This window comes from Pelodiscus sinensis, chromosome 16 (assembly GCF_052426305.1).
Source record: "Pelodiscus sinensis isolate ZL-2025 chromosome 16, ASM5242630v1, whole genome shotgun sequence".
Taxonomy (NCBI): Eukaryota; Metazoa; Chordata; order Testudines; family Trionychidae; genus Pelodiscus; species Pelodiscus sinensis.
In genome coordinates, this window is record NC_143067.1 from 10,793,102 (window position 1) to 10,817,623 (window position 24,522).

The 24,522-nt window shown below is 45.8% G+C and overlaps 1 protein-coding gene across 7 annotated transcripts in view; it reads left to right on the forward strand.

The window, feature by feature from the left end:
• KLHL3 (kelch like family member 3) overlaps positions 1 to 24,522 on the forward strand; it is a 114,462-nt gene that overhangs the window by 32,529 nt on the left and 57,411 nt on the right. For 2 of the 7 annotated variants that reach the window (XM_075900449.2, XM_075900455.2), the window contains exons 1-2: positions 5,161 to 5,393; positions 17,477 to 17,596. In XM_075900449.2, the coding sequence (XP_075756564.1) occupies positions 5,380 to 5,393; positions 17,477 to 17,596 (134 nt within the window). In that variant the 5' untranslated portion in view covers positions 5,161 to 5,379. Of the gene's footprint in view, positions 1 to 5,160; positions 5,394 to 17,476; positions 17,597 to 24,522 lie in introns of those variants that run through there. The other 5 variants (XM_075900452.2, XM_075900457.2, XM_075900451.2 and 2 more) reach the window with 3 other exon arrangements.

The window sequence follows — 24,522 nt, forward strand, 5'->3', positions numbered from 1 at the left end:
TGAAGATAAGACAGTTATCTGTTCTGTAACTTGTGTTCTTCGAGATGTTGCTCATGTCCACTTCACAGTCTGCCCTCCTTCCCCACTGGCAGAGTTTCTGGCAAGAAGGAACTGAGGGTTGGGGGAGTGTGTAGTGCCCCTTATACAGCACCAGGGAGGTGCCTCTCCAGGGGTCCCTAGAGCTACTTTGTTACGGGTACTGCTGAAGGACATACTTCCGGCACCAATGCGTGTGGAATGTGAAATGGACATAAGTGACACATCTCAAAAAATACCAGTTACAGAACAGGCAGTTTGTCTTTTACATTCCTTGACCTGAGGAAGAGATCTGTGTAGCTCCAAAGTTTTAAGTCTCTTACAAGAGAAGATGGTCTAATATAATCATCACCCACCTTATGTCTCCAGAATTCATAGCTAGGATGTAATCTGTTATATTTAAATCTTAAATGTAAAGAGGAATGATCAGCATAAGTCACGGACCATTTTTAAATTAAAAATAAAGGGATGTTTCTGCATGCTACAGATTAGAAAAAAATGTATTTTTAAATATGTGGCTTTGTGAACTCGGGTTAGTGTAAAATATACAACTACCACTAGAGGGCAACAGTCATAGTTTAAAAAAAAAAATCCATAAAAAGATTCTTTTGCATCTCAGTCTGGGACAGCGTGTCTGATCTTTAAATGTTAGTTACTTTGTAGAAAAAATACTGGCCCGCTGAAAGGCTTTGACGAAGAGAATCTATCACAGAAGGCAAAAGCTTAAAGCAAAGGTATTCCAATGTTTCTACTGCCTATGCTTTCACTCGAAAACCATTAATTGCTTGATATGAAAAAATCCTTATCGGGGAGCCTGTCCTAAATCTTTCTCTAGAGTGTTTTGATGATTTGGAGCCTTATGATCTTGTCATTAATGTTTCAGATGTTTTGGTCATTGTTTTACTTTTGTCTTGGGAAAGGACAAAGATTAGCTACATTCTTTAGGTATCAAAGATGTACTAGGCTCCTCACAGAATGAATAAAGATTTGGACATAGCCTTGATTTTTGATGATGGTAGTACTGGGTGTTCAAATAGAAATACTTAGGCCTTATTTTCAGAAGACCTTAATACTCGTACTTCCTCTTGAAGTCAATGTGGACTACTGTGTGAGAGTGTCTCTGAAAACCAGGTCCAAGATGTTGCAAGTTGGGCACTTAAAAATGGAAGCATGGCATCCCATTTCAGCAGTTGCATTCAGCTGATGGTCCCTGTCCTGAAAAGTTTATGATCTCAGTTCAGCTCATCAGCTTTATTAGTGTGCTTATGTGTTTCTTTACAGATTGGGGTTATAGACTCCATTTTTTCTAATTTAAGAAAAGAAGTAGGCAAGATTATTTGTCAAGATGCAGATTTGGGAGCACACACACACACACACACACACACACACACACACACACACACCCACCCACCCACCCACCCACCCACCAAGTAGGAAGATACCAGTTTTATGCACCAGTCCCAGTTTTACAATGAGCATTGTCAATTCTCCCAGAAAAATTCCACTCAACCTGAGTAACATTTTTGGTAGAGTAAAATACTAGCTTTTTCATGGCCATCAGCAGTTGCAGTAAAAGGCAAGCAAGCAGTTTTGTGCCTTAGGTAAACTATCATGAGCACTTCTCAAAGTGGCTGTAAAGAAACCTTGCCTCTGTCCACTGATTAGCTGTATTATTTGTCTCAGATTCAACACCCCATTGCTGTGAGAAACTATTCCCATTGGAAGGAATTCAAGATTCAGTATTAAATATATCTGTTTTAACAAAGCATTTAAACGGAGTTGTTGGATTAGTTCAGTTGTAGGTCCTTGGCTGGTTGAAGTGGGGTGTTCTGGTATTGGTCTTTGGCTGAAAGGCTAGTGTTTTGTTATGATAGCTGTTTGTTTAATAAATGTATGTTGCTCAGGGGATTGGCATTGGGCATCAATGGCAGGGCTTGCTCTTGCTTGTCTAGAAATCTGTTGGGGAGTTTTTCCATTGACTTCCATGGGAACAGGTCTGGACCCTCAGTTTCTAAATAAATTATTTACTTTTAGTTTTTGCTTCTTGCCTAGAACTCTTATGCTTTCACTACATCAAGTATTTCTCAAAGTGGTCTGTGAAAATATACCATGGCTCCTCTTGGCTGCAAATGGCAAAACGGAGCCAATAGGAGCTGTGAGGCTCCATGGCCGTGACACCAGTAAGTAAACACACCGTAGTGGCCAGTTAACAGGTTTCTCAAAGTGGTTTCACAGACCACTTTGAGAAACACTGTACTACATGGTATACCAGATGCCATGAGTATATGATTGGGCACTTGGAATGTACACTAGGATCTTGGTGAGGATCTTCTCTCGCAAAGAATCTTGTCAAAAGAAATACATGGGAAACATCCTCAGTGTTCTGAATCTGGTGTGAAGCTCTGCTTGATGCTCCTTTTCCTCTATGGCAAGACAGTGGAATTTGTTTAAATTGTAGGACTGGATGGTGGGAGACCTTGATTCTGTTCTGAACTCTGCATCTTTGTGTGACTTTAGACATCACTTAACTAATGGGTCCTAAGTTTTCTCAGCTGTAGAATGGGGATGATAGAACCTTGTTTAGATACCTAATATATGCAAAGAGCTTCTGTTAAAATGCTCTGTCAAAGTGTAAATTATTAACTTGCTATTACCAACAAATGTTAAGACATGCATGGAACCAAGAGGGGAAACAAGAAGGTGAGAATAACACAACTGTATGATGAGAAATTTTGAAGACTAAGGTTTTCATTTAGAAAGGAGACAGTTTAGAAGTGAATTTTATGAGACATAGCAATGACTTTCAGGCCACTTTCTTGTTTTTCCATAGTATAAGAACATTAGACGAAATGAAAAAGCAATGTAAAAAGTCGATACTTCTCTATGCTATAAGCATACATGAGTTTCTGGAACTCGCTACCAGAAAGTATGATGGAGGAAAATAACATAGTAAAATTAATAAATGATTAAAGTAAGGCACAGCATCTGCAGTTCTATTAGGGTAAAAACAGCAAGTTCCATGCTTTTGGGCATGAACTGATTTGCACCTGGGATCTGGAAGAAATATTTTTGCTATAGCAGAGTGGGTTATGGTTGGCCTGAAATATTACACATACTATTTGCAGGGCCATCCCTAGACATTTTGGTGCCCTATGTAGCACCATGGGGGAAGAGCTTTGGGGGAATCAGTGGAGGAGGGGCAAGGCAAAGGTGGAGTGTGTGTGTGTGGGGGGGGGGGGTCCCATGCCCCACTCTCCCTAGAGAGCACTGTTCAGCTGGGGCAAGGGGCTGGTTGCCAGAGCCATCCCATATGCAGCACACAGCTGTGTAGGGCAACACAAAATTTGGGGCAATTTGGTCCCTCAAATTTTGTGGTACCTTATGTAGCCATGTGTATTGGTAGGGACTACCTTGACTGTCTGTTGGTATGGGAAGAATAAACACACCATTAGTCTTTCGTTAAGAAATCATACAGTGTTCTGCATTAACAGCCAAATATACTATAATAAGCTTATGTAAAATACTGATAGTAGTTCCTGTGTTCTTTAGTACTATAAGAGCAGTGTCCAGTTGGGTTGAAGGTTATTTTTGATGCATGCACCCTAATTTTACCCTGCATGGCATGTTAGGTGTGTTTTTGATAAAGATGGACCTATAGGGCAGAGAAACTGCATTAAAAGAGAAACAATAGGGAAAACCATGGGGAAACACATTTGAAAAAGGAAACTTCCTTAGTTAAATGTCCAAATCATGGCAGTTTAGTCATTTTGCTACAGTATTTGGGGCCTTTTCTGCAAATTTTTTTTTTATAAAAATGGAAGCTAGAGCCTAAGCCCTGCTCCCTGTAAAATGAGTGTTACTGGGGGTACTACATGGGAGTTGCAGAGTGGGGGAATCCTGTAGCTCATGGTCCAGTCATGGTACTGGTACAATGCAGTCACTTCTGCTGCTTCATGCTTTCATACCTGGGTTTTATCTAGTGTGTGTCTAGTTATAGGGCTCTTAACTAGTCTTGCTCTTTGTCCTTGCCTTGGAGGCTAGGGGTTCAGATACCAAGGGGATTGGAATGATAGAAGAGAGAGCATATATAGACAGAGCTACTGCAGAAGATGCTACAGACCTAAATTCAGACTGGAAATAGGATGTACATTTTAAACAGTGATAGTAAATACCCATGGGAACACTTTAACAAGGGTCTTGGTGGATTTACCATCACTGGTGATTTTTAAATAAAAATTGGACACTTTTCTAAAATCTTCTCTAGGAGTTATTTTAGGGGAAGTTCTGTGGCCTGGGGTATATACAGGAGATCAGATTAGATGATCACAGTGATAGCTTCTGGCGTAGAAATCTGTGAATAACAGAGTCTCTCTTCAAGCAGGAATGTCACCGTGGGATGTCCTCCATGGATTTGCTCAGAGCAATTAATTTTAATGGTTTAATAGCCATTAGAATCAGATCCACTCTGTGATCTGTTCATGGGTTGTCATTTACATTTGGGAGTATTTCAACTGTATGAATGACAGTTTACAAGATTTTCTTTTTCCTTCACTTTCCCTCCGGGACCAGTCCCCAATTTCTCTGCTGTTTGTTAATACCGCTGGAGCCCTTGCGCCAGTCATCTGAAGAAGTGGGCTGTGCCCACGAAAGCTCATGATACCAGCTACATTTTTTTTGTTAGTCTCTAAGGTGCTGCAGGACCATTTGTTGTGGTTGTTTTAAAGCCTTTGAAAAGGGCCAGCCACGGATTTGGGTGGGAAATGCAGGGAGTTGGGGGAGGAGGGAGATCCATTCTGTTTCACTGGCAATGCCTAGGGTAGGCCAAGGTCTCGGAGGTGAATTTGGGCCTTGCAGCAGCACGTAATGGAGGAAAGCATGGGCCCGTTTGAGAGACAGCAGCTCCCTGCTGAGTGAATGTGACAAGCCAGAAGTCCCCCCTCAATCCCCTGCTCCCCCTGGACAGATTCCCTGGCTGGCGCTGGAGAGAGCGTGGGGAGGCGGTGTGCAAGCGGCAGCAGCTGGAGAGGTGTAAATGGCACCGCTTGCTGTTGCCAGGAGACAGCCCAGCAAGCTTGCAGGGGAGGAAGGCGGAGGGAGCGGGCTGCTGCAGCTCCGCTGCAGGGAGCTCTGGGTAAGGAGGCGCTGTGCGGCGGCTGCTGCTGCGTGAGGGAGCCAGTGAGAGGCAGCAGCTCGGCGGTGGGGGGAGCCCGGGGCTCCGATTGCAGCCGTGCGGAGTGGCAGGCGCTGATTGATCTCGCCAGCGCGCGGCCGGCGAGCGGCCGCAGGATTGCGAGCGGGCTGGCGGGTGCATGCAGAGGGCAGGCTCCAGCCCGGCTGCGCACAATGGAGGAGGAAAGGTATGTGTGTGTGCGCGCGCCGGGCAGGGCAGCCGCCTTTGTGCTTGCACGGGGGAGGGCAGGGCGTGCAAAGCGCCCTGCTGGTGGATCGCTGGGGAAGGGTGGGGGGGGGGGGGGGGTTGGCATCTCGTTGCAGGGGACACTAGCTTGGCTCTTATTTGTAAGTGCCACAGATCTGCTGCTCACGATTCTGTGTGTGTGTGGGGGGGGGGGTTAATTTTCAAAGCTCTCCCTGGTGAGGAAGGATTTTGCATTGTGTTTCACGGGGACAAGCATCACTCCTTACCCCTGGGCATTTTGTTACCACCATTCCCCCCCCCCCCCCGTACAAAGTGCCCCAGGTTAACTATCGCGGAGTGTGCTTTCAAAATTTCAAATCCCCATGTGGGCGCCTGAACGGGTGGACCTGGGAGCGGTGCGGTTCACAAGAATCTCTGCAGTCCCCGGGGAAGCACATTCTCGTGAGAGCTGCCTTTTCACCTGAAAAGCTTCTGGATAGTTGCATAAGCTTATCAGCAAGCTTGTAAGATGTGGGACTTACAAGAACCAGCTCACTTAGCCAGTGGTACTCATTGGCATGCAAGGAAGGGCGATTAACTCAAGGACTGTGATTCTCATGTTCAGTGGTCCCTCCAAGCCTTTCCATCCGTGCACGGAGGCAGGTGTGAATGTGCAACATTAGTAGAAACAAAAATCCTAATCAGCTGGGGGGGAGGATTTGAATCCCCGAGTGTCTGCACGATCACAGGGAACACTGCTCATGTTCCTGTGAGAATTCTCCTTCCTTTTGGAGCATGTTAGCGTTCTGTTCTTGGAAGGCCTTCTTTTCTTAATCTCCAGCACAAATATCCCTTTTATCTTCCAATTACTAGACATTGCAATGTAAAAAATGAAGGTTACTTCACAGGACACAAACCCTCCTCAGAAGGGAAGGGAATTTAGATCCATGTGAAAACTGGCCAGACAGATTTTTTTTTTTTGTGTGCAAGATGTTCGAATGTATTTTGCCTGGTTGATGTAGGTATTTAAGGAATATGCAGAAGTGAGGTGTGGAAACTTAATGTGGGTTGATACAGTGCAGCCTACCAATACAATTTTAAACTATTAGTACTCAAATAAACAAATATATATATATATATATATATATCTTGACTTGTACCCAGTGGCATCCATTTAGTGCTTCTTGTAGTTAACAAACACAAATTTATGAATTTTGCAAATGTACTGAATTTACACACTGCTTTATAAGCAGAAACCAGGGACTTGTGTTTTATGACAGGAAGAGGGAGACAGCAGCAGCTAAATAGCTGCTCATAGGGTATTTGGGCCATTAACTGTCTCCCATGCAGTTTTGGTTTTTGGCTGTGATATTGTGGGTGCTGTAGTTTTTCTAAGACTGTAAAGGCCCCCTGAACATAGTGCAAATAATGAGAAGTTGCATCTTGTGATTGTTGCATAGGAATGACCTAGAGAAGAGGGGGATATAAAAAGTTTACCATGTACGTGGTGTTCTTTGAGTTGCCCTGGCCCTGTGACTTTCTGAAGCCAGAAACTTACTCCCAAAAACTCCACTGAATGCTTCTTTTCCAAATTATTCTGGTGACCTTTGTGTCAGGGGAAAGTTTCTCACTGAATCATACTGGAAACCTGCTGCCTTTTGGGATCTGAGGAATACTTTGCTTTTCCAACATACTGTACCCAAATTGAAAACTACTGGCCTTACTTGAGGAAAAAGAATTCTGTTCATGTAACAAGGGGCAGAATTCTATCCTTGAGATCTGTGGTTCTCAAACACTTTGGCCTATAGCCTACCCTGTTCAATGCATATTTTTCAGCAGACCACCAGCCAACCACCCATGGTGTAGGAGGGGATGTCTGGGTGGGAAAGATGTGCTGTTTGTATATTTAACATTCAGCTATTTAGCTGCTGCTTAACATTCCAAACAAAACTCTCAGCCTGTGATCTCGCTAGTGGTTAAATATATTCTAGATCTTGTGTTTCTCATAAGTGTAAAATAGCTAGCTGTGGAGGTTAATCATTAGTATATTTAAATCTTGAGTTATTTTAGATAGTTGCCCATATACTAGTGTGTGTCCAATTCTTGCAGTTTCTAAAGTGAACCTAATGCCTGAGAGTTGACAGGAGAAGATGAGGCAGAGTGGCCATTTATCATCACCATTGTTAAAAATGTTCCGTCTATTTTTTTTTTCCCCCTCCATGTGCAGAATAAATTTTGTTATATGTTCTGAGGCATGTGCAGGTGTGCACCACCAATTTCAACACATGCTGCCTGCTCCGGGCGCTCTGCGAATCAGCTGGGCGGCTGCCCCTGTACTCACCTTATAGAGAACACTGATTAATCACTTCTAATATGGTAGTGTCCAAAAGTTCAAATACTGAACCTTCTGGGCACTGAATTTTTAGAGCTCCTTATAGTAGCCAGTTTACCTTATTTTTGGTTTAGACTGATTGAGACACTTTTATTCCTTAAGGACAATCTCCATATTAGAGATATGTGTGACTACTTGCTGCTCCCCGCCCTGCTGCCTCTGTAGGCAGGTGGGGAAGGGAAGCAGAAGCCAATGCTGGGGGGGGACCTAGCTTTTTTGATGGTTCCCCCCAGCACTATCTTCATGCTGCTGGGGAGGCAGAGTTGCAGCTGTCTCGGAGCTGGCACAAGCTGGGACTGCTCTGTCCTGGCTCGCACCACCCCTAGGAGCTAATCCTATGGCAGGGCTGCACTTTAAATGTAGTAAGTTAAGCGCCCCTCTTCGACTAATTGAATAGTTGATGGAATTTCCATCGACTACTCGATTAGCTAACAAACAGTTACTTAACATCCCTATTCCATATCCTATCGGTCTTTGAAAGTGAAGAATCGCACTGAATCTTCTGGGGGATTTTGGTGGTTCGAATAGAATTATCCAAACTATGACTTTTACTTCTCATGGTGTACATATAAAGAGAGGCGCAAGGCTTTTCAGTGAACCAAGGCTGTAAGGACTTTGGATTTATGTCCCTCTGAAGAGACAGTTAAGATGTCAGGTTCTCACATTCAAGAAGGGCATGTCCTCTTGAACTCCACAAAAGCTACACCCTTCACACTGAAAAGGGCTACTGAATACTTTGGGTGGGTGGGTGGGGTTTTTTGTGTGTGGTGGTTTTGTTTTAATATTTGTACACGGGCTTAAATTTTTTTATGAGAACATTTTATAAACTTACATAATAGTTTAGGCCTCAAGTTTGACCTATTTTATCTTCTCCTCTGGATTTCAATTTTTCTCTTCCACTTTGTCAATTTTTAAAAAAAAAGTGCTTTATTATCCAGTCACTTCAAATGTAGGTCCTAACCCTGTAAACTCTTGTATTTTTGAGACACTTTTACTCATGTGAGCTGGTGAGTAGGACTACTACTTACATGTGTAAAGTTAATCATGTGTCTATATGTTTGCAGAGTTGATTTCATCTAAGCCAGTCTTGTGTGTGGCAATCTAAATTGCTTTCTTTGAACTCAGTTCTCTTTTTGTCAGTGCTGTATGGTCATTCTTTGGCAAAATGACACAGCTGAATGGTCAGAAACGTGTGGTGTTTATCTCTGACGAAATTAAACATATTAAAAAAAGAATCTTACAGAAGAATTACTGAAAACCTAAATCTGCTATATATTCTGGAGAATTTCTGCATCTGTCCATTTGTCCGTCTGTGAGTCTGTTTAAGAACTCCTCCTAAATGGGAAGAGCTGGGACCATCACATTTGCTATGCAGCTTCCTCTTATCATAACTTAAGGCAAGGTCAGGGTTTGGTTGTGCCAGGACAAAGGGATGTGTGTGGAATACGATGGAAATGAAAGAGAGTGATAGCAGGGACAGTTATACTCGTGAGTGGCCACAGGGCAGCTGCAAGCGCCCCAGCCCTGGGAGCAGCTTCTGGCCACCATGTGGCCCGGGCCAGCCCCGGGGAGCACTGGTAGCCAACCTGCATGACCCTCGCTGCTCCTAGGCCAGCCCCAGCCCTGGGAAAAATCCGGGGGATGGCCTGCATGGCTCCCTGTGACTCTGGGCTGGCTCCGTGGAGAAGCCAGGGAGCATGCTTCATGGCTTCACCTAATGCCCCCGGCTGGCCCCGGAGCTGAGCCATGTTGGGTAAATCTTCTAGATTTCCAATACTGTAATATAAAATAATGGCTTTGGATGATTTGTGCATAAGTATGGTGATATCTTCATGGGTATTGTGCTGAGAAGTTTAATATTTGCATCAGAAAGCAACTGTGATTAGGAATGTAAAATCCTGTTTGATTGGCTAATTGGTTAAACATGTTGTTTCACTGTTAACCAATTAAAGGGGAGTGTGAATCCGGGGACCACTCCAGCCCTAGAGCGGCTCTCCTGCCTGCTCCTAGACCGGAATACTCCCTTTCTCTTCTTTTCCTGCTGCCACCGCAGGCAGGGACTGCTCCAGTTCAGCCAGAGCAGCCCCTGCCTGCAGCCCCCTGCCACAGCCAGGGGCTGTATGGGTTGGGAGGCCACAGCAGCCCCTCCCTGTGGCAGGCCCGAGTGCCCTGCAGGCAGGGGGGGGCTTCTTTGGTGTCTTGGCTGGAGCAGCCCCTACCTCACCCTTGGGCCTCTTGCTGGCAGGCACTGCATTAGAACAGCCCCTGTCTGCAGTGGGCCCTCTGTGGCTTACCAGTTAAACCTTCACATCCTTAACTGTGATACTGATGTTGAATTTGAATAATTCCCATAAAAATGTAGTGTTAATTTGCTATCCTATGTTGTGAAACTCTTTTGTCTTTGTAACTCATCGAGTTCCCTTTCCTCAGAAGAATGTTCCTTTTGGGGTTCTAGCGATGCTATCTGCAATATACTTAGGCTGCATATGTCAGTCTGCGGACCAGCAGCGAGCCGCGGACCCCTGCCCGCCGGGCTGCGGCGCACCGCCAGGCCACACCCCCAGCTGCTAATAAGCCCCTCCCACTGGGGTTCCCCATGCAGTAGCAGGGTGAGTGGTGCGGCAGGCAGCTGGGTGTGCTGTGCCTGGAGCCAGGGCAGCCTCCCTTCGGCCCCGGTTCTAGCTCGGTTGGCTGCTACGTGGCCCGGTTGGAAGGAATGCATGATGGGCTGTTGCAGCGCTTGGCCCCAGCTGAGTGCTGCAGTAGCCAGGCTGCATGTGATACTTGGGCCCGGCCGAGCCTTCGAGCTGTGCTCAGGAGGGGCCCGGCTGCCGTGGCCCTCAGCTGGGGCCAACCACCGCATGGGGCCTGGTTGCAGTGGTGCTCAGCAAGGGCCTGCTATGCTGTGGGCTCTGCGCAGCCCTCCTGTCGTGCGGGGAAGTGCTCTGGCGGCTGGGAGGCAGCGGCAGGGCTAGGTAAGCGGGGGCGAGGCAAGCATGGGCGGGGGGTTCTAAAAGGTCAGGGAGCTGACATTGAGGGGCACTGTGACATCCAGGATGGGGAGTTGGCACTGGGGAGGCCTGTGGGGGGGGGCTAGTAGTGAGGGGGTTGGGGGGCAGGGCTGGCATTGGGGACTGGGGGCTAGCATGGGGGACCTGGGAGGATTGGGCTAGCATGGGGGACCTGGGAGGATTGGGTGCAATGAGGCTCTGGAAACAGGAGGCTCTCACCGAGGCGTTTGAGGAAGGGGGGCTGGCACTAGGGAGCTCTGAGGGCGAGAGGCTGGCATGGAGAGGCAAGGGTTGGTGCAGGGGACTTGGGTCAGTGGCTGGTGCTGGGTGGGTAGTGGAGAGGTGAGGGGCTCTAGGAATTAAGGCTGGCATTGGGGGCTGGGGCTTTTTATACCATGGACAGGCAAACCTATTCACAAACTTTTTGCAGACTGGTATTTTATTTTCCATAATGAAGATGCAAATAAAATGTCACTGATCCATCAAACGTTTGTGAATGGCTTTGCTGGTCCCGATATAAAAAACATTGGGAACCACTGGCATATGTGACCAAATATTGTGTATCCATTTCGTAGTAATGGGGAATGCCAGAAATGCATTAACAAAATAGGGGAAAATAATACTTGCCTTAAAAAAACAAAAAATCCTTTCCTTTGATATTTTTTAAATGGGGGAGAGGAGCAGAATTGCCAATTCTGTGCAATATTTTCAAATCCTCAGAAAAATCTGCATCCCCCTGCCCATCTCTCTTTCTATATCAGTCTCTTCTGTGTGTATTATTAGCAGACTTACCCGGTGTTACCTTGGTCCTTCAGGGGATGTGCAGGGAGCTGCGGGCCAGGGTCTTGTTCTTTCCCTCCCAAACTTGTCCCGTCCCCCCCAGCCTGGGGCTTGTTCTCTTCCTCCCGTGCCCTCCAGGCCACCATCCCAGCCCACCTGGGGCCTGTTCTCTCACCCACCCCTGACCTGAGCGTGCAGCTGGCAGGCAGGATCTTAGCTGAGTTCAACAGACTGATGAGCATCAGCTTATTGGTTAACTGGTTAAACTCTTGCATCTCTATGGTGCCTTCCCTGATGCCACAGAAATTCCTCTGTGTTTGGATAAGTGACAGATCAGAGGCATTGCAGGTTCCCAACTTCCTTCTGTGGCATCACACTTTCTTCCCCCTCCAGGAGATGTATGGGGACTCCTATTCCAGTCATTATTGATTGACTGCTCTTTAGCTCTGCTTCATAAAACCCCCTTCTGTGGGTGGAGTGGTTTTGCCAGCAGCAGCAGCAGCATCTAACAGGGACTGCCTCTTGATCCCAGCTGGAGCTGTAATGTCACAGATGCTGCGTGGAGGAGCAGGAAGCAGTACCCGTAGGGCCATCACCCCTAGTGTCCTAAGAAGCTGAGTGGTTCAATGAGCTGACGCTCTTGACCGTTCTTTGGCATCTGCGTGTAGAAACATGCCCTTCCCCCCCCCCCCCCCATAAGGGAGGATCAGCTGAAAACTTTGCAAGTCCAAACTACTCCATTGCAAAAACTCCCATCAACTTCAGTGGGAGCAGAATTTCACCCTTTACATTGTTCAGGTACCTGTATGCGCCAAGGGAACAGTTTAGCTCTTAGGGCAGTGGTGGGAAACCTGCAGCCAACCCATCAGGGTACTATGTGTGGCCCTGAGATGTTTTGTTTATCATTGTCCAAGCATGGGGTCACCAGATTCCGCTGGTTTCTATCTGCATCGTCCCCTCCTCCCCCCCGGTATTACTAAAGTGACACGCACTTGCACATAAAGCAAGGGTATGGGAAGTGAGGTGTGTGCTGATTACATACCACATGGACTGTGAGAGCCCTCTTCATCCAGTCAAAATCACATTCAAGAGGGGCACGTGATGAAACTCTCCTACCCCTGAGCTGAGAAATAATGTGGCATCTGGTGCAGGGATGTGAATAGTTAACTGTTAACCTCACCTTTAGCTGGGATGCTGGAGCAGCCCAGCCTACGGGTTAACCAGTCAAACAATATGTTTAACTGGTTAACCAATTAAAAGGGATTTTACATCCCTAATCTAATGGGATGTAGAGCAGCCTAAAAACCTCTAGGGATTGCTTTGTTGGCTGAGAATCACTAGGATGCAGGTGGCACAGAGTGGCTACATTGACTTTACACCTCTTGAGGATTTGCCTATATCAGGGGACTCCTCTGCTGCTGATCTGGCCAAGAGAAGTTAAATTGCTAGTTCAAGGTCACTCAGTGTGCGTGGAAAAGGTGGGTCGAGAGCCCACCACTCCTGGCTCTAAGTTGACGACTCTGAACACTAGAATAGAAAGATAGCTCTGCAAGTGTACGGATCTGTCAGGGAGAAAGTTGCCTCAAAAGTAAATCTGGACCCCAAATGAAGGGAATGTTGTGGTTTTGGAATACAGGTGGCACTATTCAGAGTTCAGTCCCTTTGTTTTCTTCTGTTAATACACTAATCTCATAGAATATTTCTTGAGCATAACAGTTCTCTTACTGTTGTAGGAAAGAAATCCATGAAAGCGTTTTGTAACCCTTAGTTCAGTTCTGTCCAGTGGGTACGCTCTGGTACTGATAAATGCTCTTTTTCAGTACCTGGTATAGGGTGGATAGTCAGGAAGACTGCAGTGACCTATACCTACTCTAGTGCTATCTGATTAACAAAGTAAACTGAGTGTGAGTGGGGTGGAAAGACCTGTTTCCTCCCCGCCCTACATCTTCTCATACACAGAACATTTTCGGCTAATACAGGTTGAACCTCTGTTATCTGGGACTCTCTGGTCCTGACCACAGATGTTGCTGGACTGGAGAGCTCCAGTCACAGAGGTTGCCAGCGGCTGGGAGCTCAGCTATTCTGGCAGCAGGCAGCCAGCCAGGCGGTGAGCCCCACTGGCCCCCGTTGCCGGCCAGAGCCGAGAAGCCACTACTGGACACGGCCGTGGAGCGCTGGCAGCTGCAATGGAATGGCTGGGGTCGTGGAGTCGCCATTGTCCGGAAGCAGAGAACCCCTACAGGATGCGCCATCCGAAGGGCAGGGAGCCCCACTGCTCTGAGCGGAGCTGCAGTCTGGAGTGGAGCTCTGGCAGCAGGCTGGGGACAGGGCACTGGCCAGGCCAGCAGCCAAAAGGGGAGCCTGGGGACAGCCCAAGGCCTGACCTCCCTTGGTCTGGCAAACTCCCTCCTTTGGGACTGGTCAGGTGCTGAGGGTGCCGGATTAGGAAGTCCCACCAGTATAGGTGCAAGATTGACAGTCAAGGCTTTCTTTTGACAGTTGGCTTTTAGAGAACTTTCAAGTACTCTGGCTGCTCTAGAACAACCTTCCCCGGTTTTGTGGTTTAAAAAAAAAAAAAAAAGACGTACTTTCTGTCCCAGACAGATGTAAGGTGAAATTATCTGGCACTGATTACACAGGGAAAACAATGGAATTGATTTAATGCAGAAAGCTGTGAAACTTTCAAAGTAAGCAGTCTCAAAACATATTTTTACCTATAATCATTCACTGTGGATAAGCTTGGAGATTTCTATAACAATAAGCTTTTTAAAAAAAATCAGACAATTGTTTTTAATGGACAGTGTCACTATTGTAAATATACTGTCCACATTCCAAAAGTTTTGTAAGCAAATCGGTCCTTTTTTGCAATATTACTAATATCACCATAACCATAAAATATTAACAGTGTGCATGTTAAATATCCTCTTGTCGCTATTTTGGGATAAATCTAGGTCCTGGCACTGTCAATGGGACCTCAGTGGGGTTCATTTATTTCCTACATGTATCTCAACTTTGGAAGTGAAATCGCTTTCACTTTGGGGTTCTTCATGTTTGAGTTTCAGATAAGGATGTTAAATAACAATTAATGTACTAGTCGAGCCCCAGCAGGAAGTCTATTGCATTTCAAAATTGGACCTCTGCGTGCAGCCTGGGGCCAGCGGGATGTCCTGCTGATCCCGGGCTACATGTGGCGCTGCTGCTTTGAAATGCCATGCGGAGCCCAGGCGGCATTTCAAAGGGGCAGCACCACACAGAGCCCAGGCTACGGGCTCTGTGAGTCACTGCCACTTTTAAATATCCCCTTCTCCCCACCCCTTTGCTGCCTCTATTTAATATTGACAGCAAGGAAGGGGGGAATTGACTAGTCGACTTGACTAGTCCTTAACATCCTTAGTTTCAAACAGTGATGTTACTGGCTAGCTAGTCAACAGTTAAGGGAGGGGTGCCAATTGGTCCATAGCAGTGCTGACTGGATGCAGAGCGAGCGCACAGTGCTCACAATGTGGTGTCTAATCAACACGCACCTTACTTCATGTGCCATTTGCTTTACATACATGTCACTTTTCTAATACTGGTAAGGGGGGGGGGGAAAGTATACAGATAAAAACCAGCAGAACCTAGCAACTGCAGGCATGGGAAGTGGTAAACAAAATGTCTGATGGGACACATACAGAACCCCAGTGAGATGCATTCCACCACTGTCTTCACTGCAGTAGCTACATGGAGTTAATATACTTGTGTTACCGCTAGGACTGGCACCTTTGAGGTTCTAAACCCCAGGACATACCTATTTATGCCAGAAATCCAGTTGTCCCACCATCCTGCCAGGGCACGGGACAACCTGAAGGGTCTGCCCCTGCTACCCAGCTCTGAGGTAGGGACACATGGGTCCCCAAGCCAAACCCAGCCCCTTTCCTCCCCACAGACTGGGCTCCCAAGTTCCAGATCCTGATGCTGTTTGGCCCAGAGGCAGTCCAACCAGGCAGCACCCCAGCCTTGCTGCTACTGCTACTGCCTCACCCTCAGCCCTGAGAGTCTGTGCCTTGCGCCTGCCCTCATTGGTGTGATGCGCCATCTGTCTGTGGCATAGATGCTGCTTCTGTCTGAGCAGGCTCAGAGTGATGTATTCTTATACAACTGTGGAAAAAACGGGGAGTTTTTTAATGTCCTGGGAGGACTTGCAGGTTTCCTGGCATGGCTGCCTCTAACAGGGACGATCACGGGAAAACCTGGACTGATGGCAACCCTAGTTACTGTCCGTGAGCAAGTCCTGCTTAGTGAGAGCAAGCACTTTGCAAAGCGGCACCGGAGTTACAGAATGATTTGTATTAGCTGTTGCATCCCCACCAGTTTGAGTATCAATGCCACTCAAGCTTTAAGCTATGCTCCCCCTCTCCCGATGAGTCAGCGAGCTTGACCTTAATACAGCACTTAATTCTGGTTAGAGACTTTTGTGGGCATATATTGTGTTGGGGTCACACGTGAGAGAGAAGCACGTCCCCAGAGTACGTCTGCACTTTGAGCTAGGGATGTGCATCCCAGATCAACACACCTGCCCTTGTTCTAATACAGTCAAGCCATGCTGGCATGAGCTAGGGCAGTGGTCCCCAACGTTTTGGGGCTGCCGGGCGCCTGGGCCGCTCACACGCTGCGCGTATGGGGGCGGGGCCGCTCACAGGCCACTTGACTGGGGGCGTGGCCAAGCATGAGCTGCACGCCCGAGGTCGGCACCGGCATGTGCTGCGAACCCGGGCAGGGGCTGCCCAGGTTCCGTGTGGTGCCCCCGGGGGCGGGGCCAGGGCCGGCAAGGGCACGCGTGGCACCCCCGGGGGCGGGGCCAAGGCCGGTGCCAGGGCTGGCAAGGGCACGCGTGGGGGCCAGGGCCAGGCCACGTGCGGCGCACCCAGGGCCGGGGCCGGCCATGCGCCCAGGGCTGGCACCTGCCGCACGCCTGGGGGCGGGGCCAGCCCAGATTGCTCCGTGGGTGCATGTAAAGGGCCCGGCGGGCGCCATGGCGCCCGCGGGCACCAGGTTGGGGACCACGGAGCTAGGGCCTAGCGGCTCAAAATATGTTTTGTCAGAGATCATAGACATATACTTGTGGCAGCTAGCCCTGCCTGCCACTTGCACTGCTGTGGTTAAGCGCTATTTCTAGTGCACTCAATCAATGAGAGCTCATAGGGGCATGTCTCCTCAGGCTGGGAATCACACCCCCAGCTTGAAGTGTAAACATCTCCTTAGGCCACATCCCCACTTGTGGGAAGACATGCTGTGGTGGTTGATCTTCAGGCATTTGATTTAGCGGGTCTAATAAAGACCTGCTAAATTAAAAGCTGAGCGTGCTCCTGTTAATGCTGGTACTCCTGCACCTTGCAAGGAGTAAGAGAAGTTGATGGCAACATTTCTCCCGTCGACCTCCCGCTGCGAGGACGGCACCAAAGCTCAGCTTGAAGTACGTCGACTCCAGCTATGTTTATTACATAGCTGAAGTTGTATACCTAAAGCCGACCTTCCCCTGTATTGTGGACCTGACCTTAGACTGGAATTTGTCCTTAGAGCTTAGTTTATCTTTCTTCCCCTCCCCGCTCTTGGCAAGTTGGCTGTGATCATCCAACCAGGCAGTGGTCGTTGCATTTCAGCGATCTTTTCCGTATGCTGACACTGATCCTAGAAACAAGGAAGAAAGTGTCAGTGACTCTACAACCAGGCAACTCTCGTGTACTGTTTGCATGTGCAAGTGTTTGCAGGAGTTGTCCCATAGTCTGTAAAGGATTGGGGGTCCTTGCGGACAGAGCCTGCTATCTGAATGTAAATTATTGCTATCTTTAAACTGTAGTTAGGCTTGATTCAACAACACTGAAAAAGCCTAAACTTTCCCTTCTCTTTTATCCTCATTTTCAGCACCAAACAGAGGTCCCAGTCACCTGATGAAGTTGAAGCTAAGGAAAAGGACGAACGCACGGTAACAGTCAATCCTTCTCACATGGGAAAGGCATTCAAGGTCATGAATGAATTGCGGAGGTACTTTTTCCATGTAACATGCGACATTTGTGGTTTATCAGACACACGCTAGTCATTTGGGACACTTTAAAGATCATATTCTGTGTTAGGTTCAGCGCAAAAGGCGATCATGCAACAAGGTGTTAGCAGCACCGTAGGAAGAGGCAGCCAAAGTATAGACACTGCATAGCACACTGCGATTCCCTCCCACACACCTGCCTGTCTCTTGGTTAAAAAGAAGCCAGCTTTGTCTCAAAAACATTTTGGAGCATTATTTGCCGTTTATAAAAAATAATTGGTTTAAAGTTTCCTGGTCCTTACTAGGCTTGTGAATGTTTAACTGGTTAACTGGCAGGATCTGGAGCAGATCCTTGCTTGCCATGAGCAGGGGGCTGCTCCAGTTCCACAGCAGGACCCACCATGGCCAGGGGCTGCTCTGGTTTTCTGGAGCAGCCTCTGTTCATGGCGGGCCCGGGCGCTCTGCAGGCAGGGACTACTCCAACTGAGCTTGACTACTGGGACTACTCCAGCCTGAGGTGTTTGTGTGGGGAGGCGCTTAAGCCCAGTGGTGGGCACGGTGCTGCTCCATCTCCCCCTCCTGTTAATTGGTTAACTGGTTAAATAATACCTTTAACCAATTAAATGGGATTTTACATCCCTGACCCTTACAGCAAATCCTCATGGAAACTATATACTTAACAGAGCAAACAACTTGAAGACCAATAATAGAAATGAAGACACCTATGTGTAATTACTGCTGAAGGATTGCTAAAGTGGAATTCATTTTCTTTGACTACCTGTCACTCCATTGCAGCTTTGCACTTCAAAGTTAAAAAAAACCCCACACCACCCACAGCCCAATTTAAAAACTTCACACTGCTCAAAGAGGGAGCTGCAGATCATTCTGAAACAAGTGTGTATGGGGAGAGAGAATTGTTACTTTAAATAGACTTTTTTTAAAGTTATTTAAAAGATACCTGTGGATGTGTCAGCTATTCAGTGTTAATGGATGACACTGAGTTTATTTCGTGGAGACTGCCATCTTCCCATGAAGCAAGTTGAAATTTAGTGGGCGTTTGGCTTTTTTCATTTATATGTGACTAGGGATGTTGATTATTGTTTAAAAGTTAACTGGTTAAACGCTAGGTTTAACTGGTTAACCTTCGAGCAGGCCCCCACCTTGTATGCTGTGGATGAGGGAGTGCCTTCCAGCCAGGCTGGGCTGAGCCTAGAGTACCATGGGCGGGGGGCTGCTCCATCCCAGCTGGGCTATTGGTTAACTGGTTATCCATAAGCATCACCCAGTAAAGGTGTTTTATTGTGACTGACTTGAGTGCTTAGCCTGCCAAAATTCAAGTGCCCTGGGGACCCTACCAGTGCCGCTCTCTTAATTTCTGTGTTTGGCTAGAGCCTGTACATTACTCAGTTGACTGTACAAGGTGACAGCTGCCCTCAAGCACCTGCTTTTCAGACTGCATCATTGCACGCTCCTTGGCACTGCTTTTTCTCCGCTCCTGCCACTATTTTGAAGTCTGCAGTTGTGAAGTAATACTGTCAGACAGCCCGTGATATGGTTCCCTGGAACAGCATTGATTTAATTCCCATTTATCTAGTAATCCCTTATTGAAAGTCTAGATTTAAACTCCTGGGGGGGTAGTGAGACCCTTAACCTCTTTGTATTCAGAAGATGAATCCCAAAGCAAACTGAAAATTTATTTGCATGAAATACTTTTTAGATGCTATTATCCTAGAGAGGTACTAAGCTGAATTCTTTTCTGGTAGACCGAAGTGGATGGTTTCCAAAACCTGCCTTGTATCTTGCTCTCATAAAAGCTCTCTATCACAAGCATCCCATCAAAGCTAGTTCAATATGAAACACACCGTCTCTTGTATGTTTCTGCTTGTCTTTCCTGCATGTTTCCAGTTGTAATCTTCAGTGTTTTGGGAGTTGGTTTATTAGGTCTGAGAAAATGCAAGGGATAAACCTAGTTTGTTAGGAGGCTGTATGTTTTTTGTTTGATATGGGTTTTCTAAAACAAAAGTGCAATATGCCACATTGAAGATAAAGTGGAATGTACCACTGACAGTTGGATTTATAGCCTGATCTTTTTTCTTAGTGTATCACCTTCTGTGAACACTCTTATTCTGCATTTAGATGCTTAAATAAAGCTCATGTATTTTTTTTATAATACCAGGGTGGATTAATTTAAATAAAAGTGATTTAAATAATTGGTTTAAATCATGATTTAAATCACTAGGAAAAAAAATCATTGATTTAAATGAAGTTGCTCACTGGTACTTCACATTTCTTAAACAATGGTGTAAATCTGATCACTAAAACATGTTAATTTACAGCTCATTACAGCATTTTACATCATCTAAAGTGGGTATATTTTGTATAACTTTGTAGCTAACTTGATTTTTATTAATTTAGGAAATACTATATAATACAGTAAGAACTAAATTACATACACAAACACAACAGTACTTTATTAAATTAAATCTTAAATGCAGCATTCTGTTGAGTTGCTGGTTGATAGTTATCCTTATGCTTTTTTAAATTTTCACATTTTATTAACTTTAACAGACATGTCCTTGGAACACTAAACGTACAATGTCCTTAAAATGACTACAGTGAGCTCTCCTCTTCCCCACTCTATCATTTTGATTCTCAGACTGAAACAAGAATGTAAGTTTTTTCCTGCTTTTTCAACTCCCAGTCTATTTCTTAGATGTGTGAATACAGGCAGTCCCTGAGTTACGCGGATCCGACTTCTGTTGGATCCGCAGTTACAAACGGGGTTTGCTGCCCGTCTCCCTGGTCTGCTGGAGATCAGCAGACCAGGGAGACGGGAAGCAAAGCCTCTGAGGACGCCGGCAGCGGGACATCCGCGGCACGTCTGGGCTGTCCGCTGCCCGCGTGCTCCGCGGCTTTGCTCCCCGTCTCCCTGGTCTGGGGAGACGGGGAGCAAAGCCGCGGAGCACGTGGGCAGCGGACAGCCCAGATGCGCCGTGGCTGTCCCGCTGCTGGCGTGCTCCGCGGCTTTGCTCCGCTTTGCTCCCCGTCTCCCTGGTCTGCTGGTCTCCAGCAGACCAGGGAGACGCGGAGCAAAGCCGCGGAGGACCCGGGCGGCAGGACCGCGGTGCGTCTCGGTCCCCCGCCCGCGTCTCCCTAGTCTTCTTGTAGTCAGCCGTTGGTCAGTTTCAGCAGCGGCTGAATCTGGACGCCAGTTCCGACTTACATACAGATTCAACTTAAGAACAAACCTACAGTCCGTATCTTGTACGTAACCTGGGGACTGCCTGTAATACCAAACAATTACCGTGTTCTCTCTGTGTGTGCAGAGGAGGCTACTGCTGTGAAAAGTTGGCTTTGTCACTGAAGGAACTCTGTTCCAAGATGCCTGGCTAATGATTCCCACCAATTCAAGGGAGTGGCTTTGTTCAAAGCATCAGTAAACATTTACAGATTATATGGTTTTGCTCCAGCCTGAAATTTATTTTGACTGGCATAATTGAGGAGTGATTTTGAGAGGTCCATGCCATGGCAGCATCACTATCTTCAGAAGTTAGGCATCTACCTTTATATCCAGAGTTAAAAATGTCCACAAGAAAAAAAGGCGGAGTTTAGTATTTGATCCATTTGCTTCTTTACTACCTGTAGTTTAACTTTCTGGTGAGGTATTTTTTCTCAGTGTTTCTTAAAGTGCCTTCCAAATTTCAACAGCATCAGCAATTTCTCTGAAGTTTAAGGCTATGAATAATAGTTTTCCATATACTGTGCATATTCTTACGTTCCTCTTTAATCCAACGTTCGTTACTTTGGATGAGATACCTCCATCTATTTAATCACAATTTTCTCCACAAATCTTACGAGACTAGGGCAGTTTTTAATACATTTATCAAAACAACCACAGAATACCATCAGATACTTTGAGGGAGAATGAGTTTGGATCCTCAGCTTCACTGAAGAGAGCAGGAAGCAAAATGGTTGTTACAGAAGTATTTTGTGACTTGAACAACATTTTCTTTTGCTACTGGAGATGACCTACTTAATTCTTAGGCTAAAAGGGGCATTAAATGGGCACTGTAGCCATATTATTAAGGAGCATCCTTTCATTTCTTCTTCCAAATATCTTCTCGTCTTTGCCATGTTTGCAGTGTTGTCTGACACAAAACTGCGCAGGTGACAGTTGAATTTTTGTTCACGGTTTATTACAGTGTTAACTGCCGCCACTTTTAAATATTGTGTTGTAGCCATTTCCCAGTGTATCTATTGTTTTTGGAAGATAGGCATCCCATCTTCTGTTGTCACCCAGGCACACACTACTGGATTGTTGTGTACATTGCTCCACCCGTCAAGCTGGCAAATTTCCCTTCTGTATTTCTTATACACTGTATCTGGAAACCTTCCACCACAGTCTTTTCTACCAGGTGAAATGCAGCCTGGTAGTAAGGATTCAACCACGTCAGTGAAGGTGTTTATTGTTACCAATGTGAAAAGGATAGTAATAGAGATGTAGCCATGTTAGTCTGGTCTTGCTGAAATAAAAGACAGGACTATGCAGTACTTTAAAGACTAACAGGATGGTTTATTAGGTGATGCGCTTTCGTGGGCCAGACGATCTGAGGAAGTGGGTCTGGCTCACGAAAGCTCATCACCTAATAAACCATCCTGGTAGTCTTTAAAGTGCTGCATAGTCCTGTCTTGTTTCAATGTGAAAAGGAGAATTTGTGGCATAAATGAACCTAGTACTCTTTTCATCTATGGTGTCTTGTTTGTATTTGCTTGTCCTTCCTACTGGAGGAATGAAATCTTTTCCTTGCTACTAACACTTTGTTGTCTGAAATATGTTTAATTGCAGCATAGCTGCCAAAAGTACTAATAGTTGACTCAACTAATAGTTGACTTACGCTTAAATGGGCTCCTGAAACAAAAAATACTTTTGAATAGTCATTTTTCTTAGTTCTTCTCATTCTATTGTTCAGTTAATCGTTTACATTTTTTCAGCAAAGGTGCAGATCCGATTCCAAATTACCAAAAGAGCAAAGACTGTGCTTAGAATGTGCTTAATTTTGGAATAAGCTCCATTGAACTCACTGGCATTTCTGTTTTTTAAGAAAATAAGTATAGAATAGGGTTTCCTTGGAAAAGCTGAATTATGCTGAAGTAAAATAGGGAATAGATTTATGGCATCATCATTATGGTACGTGGCCATGATGTTTCAAAATAGGCATGTATTATGTAATATAAGAAAATGACTCTGGTAACTGGCAGTTCTAGATTTCACTTACTGCAGCTTTCTGTATTGTATACTTGGGTGATAGATTTTAAACCTAGTTAACTAATTAAATGAGCCATAAGGATTAGTGAAGATAAACTTCTTTTTTTCTAGCAACATCCAACGTAACAAACAGCTTGGGCATTTACTTGTCAAATTACTCTTATATTAACCGGCATAAAGAGAAGAAAGATGCATTGCATGGAGAATTACTGCATAGTCAATTATTTAAGTTACTAACCAGTTGATCCACTCAGTCATATCCACGTCTACATCCACATAATTTTTCTCCCAGTAAGCAGTTTTCCTTATGATGTTTGATTCTTGCAGAGCCTCTCTGCATCTTCTTGCACTGCTTACACTTGACACATTTTCCTTTTTTCTCCAGGGAACAATTTTTTTAAAATATTCCCAGATAGGGTCCAGAAGCCATAACAGTTTTTCTGTGACAAAAGTGTGTGGGGAATATAGGAAGCTGTGTGTATTCTGAATAATGTCTTCCAATTTTCTTCCCAGTCCACTCCACTGTTCCTTTCTATGCTGTCTCCATCCTTTCCTATATATTGTGTCTCTGTCTTTAAGACAATATCTTAACTACCTTCTCTGCATGTGTGGCCCAGGTCCACCATCACATAAGCACAGAACAAAAACTATCCTATCCAGCCTGTCTCTTCCTTTGCACATGCTGCTGCTTAGTTTGCTGAGAAACAGAAATTGAAAGTCAAGAACTTTCAGGAAGCAAGATCTAGTAGTTAGGCTGGACAGACTAGAGCCGTTAATTCGTTTTTGAGACTTTAAGTTTAGGTACAGTATGTTAGTGCTGAGATTTAATTGCAACTTATTTTTAAATGAGAAATTTAGTATTTTATTGACCTAAAAATCCAATTTGAAATAAAAAATCTGTTTTTTTTATTGTAAAAAAATCATTGGTTTTTATCCACCCTGAATAATATTGAGCAATCAGTTAATTAATCCTTAAAGGAGAGAGCTGCGAGAGAGGTAAAACTGGGCACAGATTTGTGAAAAACCTACCCAAGGCCACACATTGAGTGAGTGGCAAAACCAGGGCTAGAATTTAGAAGTTTTTTGGCTTCCCAACTCCCATGCTGACTTGTGCATTAAACTTGGTCACCTAGGTGACTAGCAGACTCCCATGAATGAGTGCACTTTGTGGTGATGCTCCTGAGGATCCTTTTGTGCCTATTTAAACCTGAAAAATATGCTTCATTGTTCACATATGGTAGCCTCAAATCTTCTCTCTCTGCCAGGCCTGTTGTGGCATGTGGGTGAGGAAGGAACTCTCTCCCTTTCCATCCCATCTCCCTCCAAAGGCTGTGGAGAAACTAAAGCTGTGGCATCCCCTTCTGCTGTGCCCCTGGGGAAATATGGGTGTTCGATTAAGCTGTTAGGCTCTTTTGTCCCTTTCCCAGGCCATTCTGTGGTGTGAGATGGAGGCAGTCTGAATTATGGGGTTCAGGACCTTATGTACAGCCTCCCAAATCCTTCCTTTTGTGGAAAAGAATGTGTCCAGTTCTATTCCACGCAGGGATCTCTGCAGATGGGGATGGAAGCAGGATATGCTCCATAAACCAGTGTTGATAGGGGCTGGGTGTCTCCTTGTGCTTCAGCCTTCCACTAGGACTTGCTCGCTGTCCGATCTTGCTA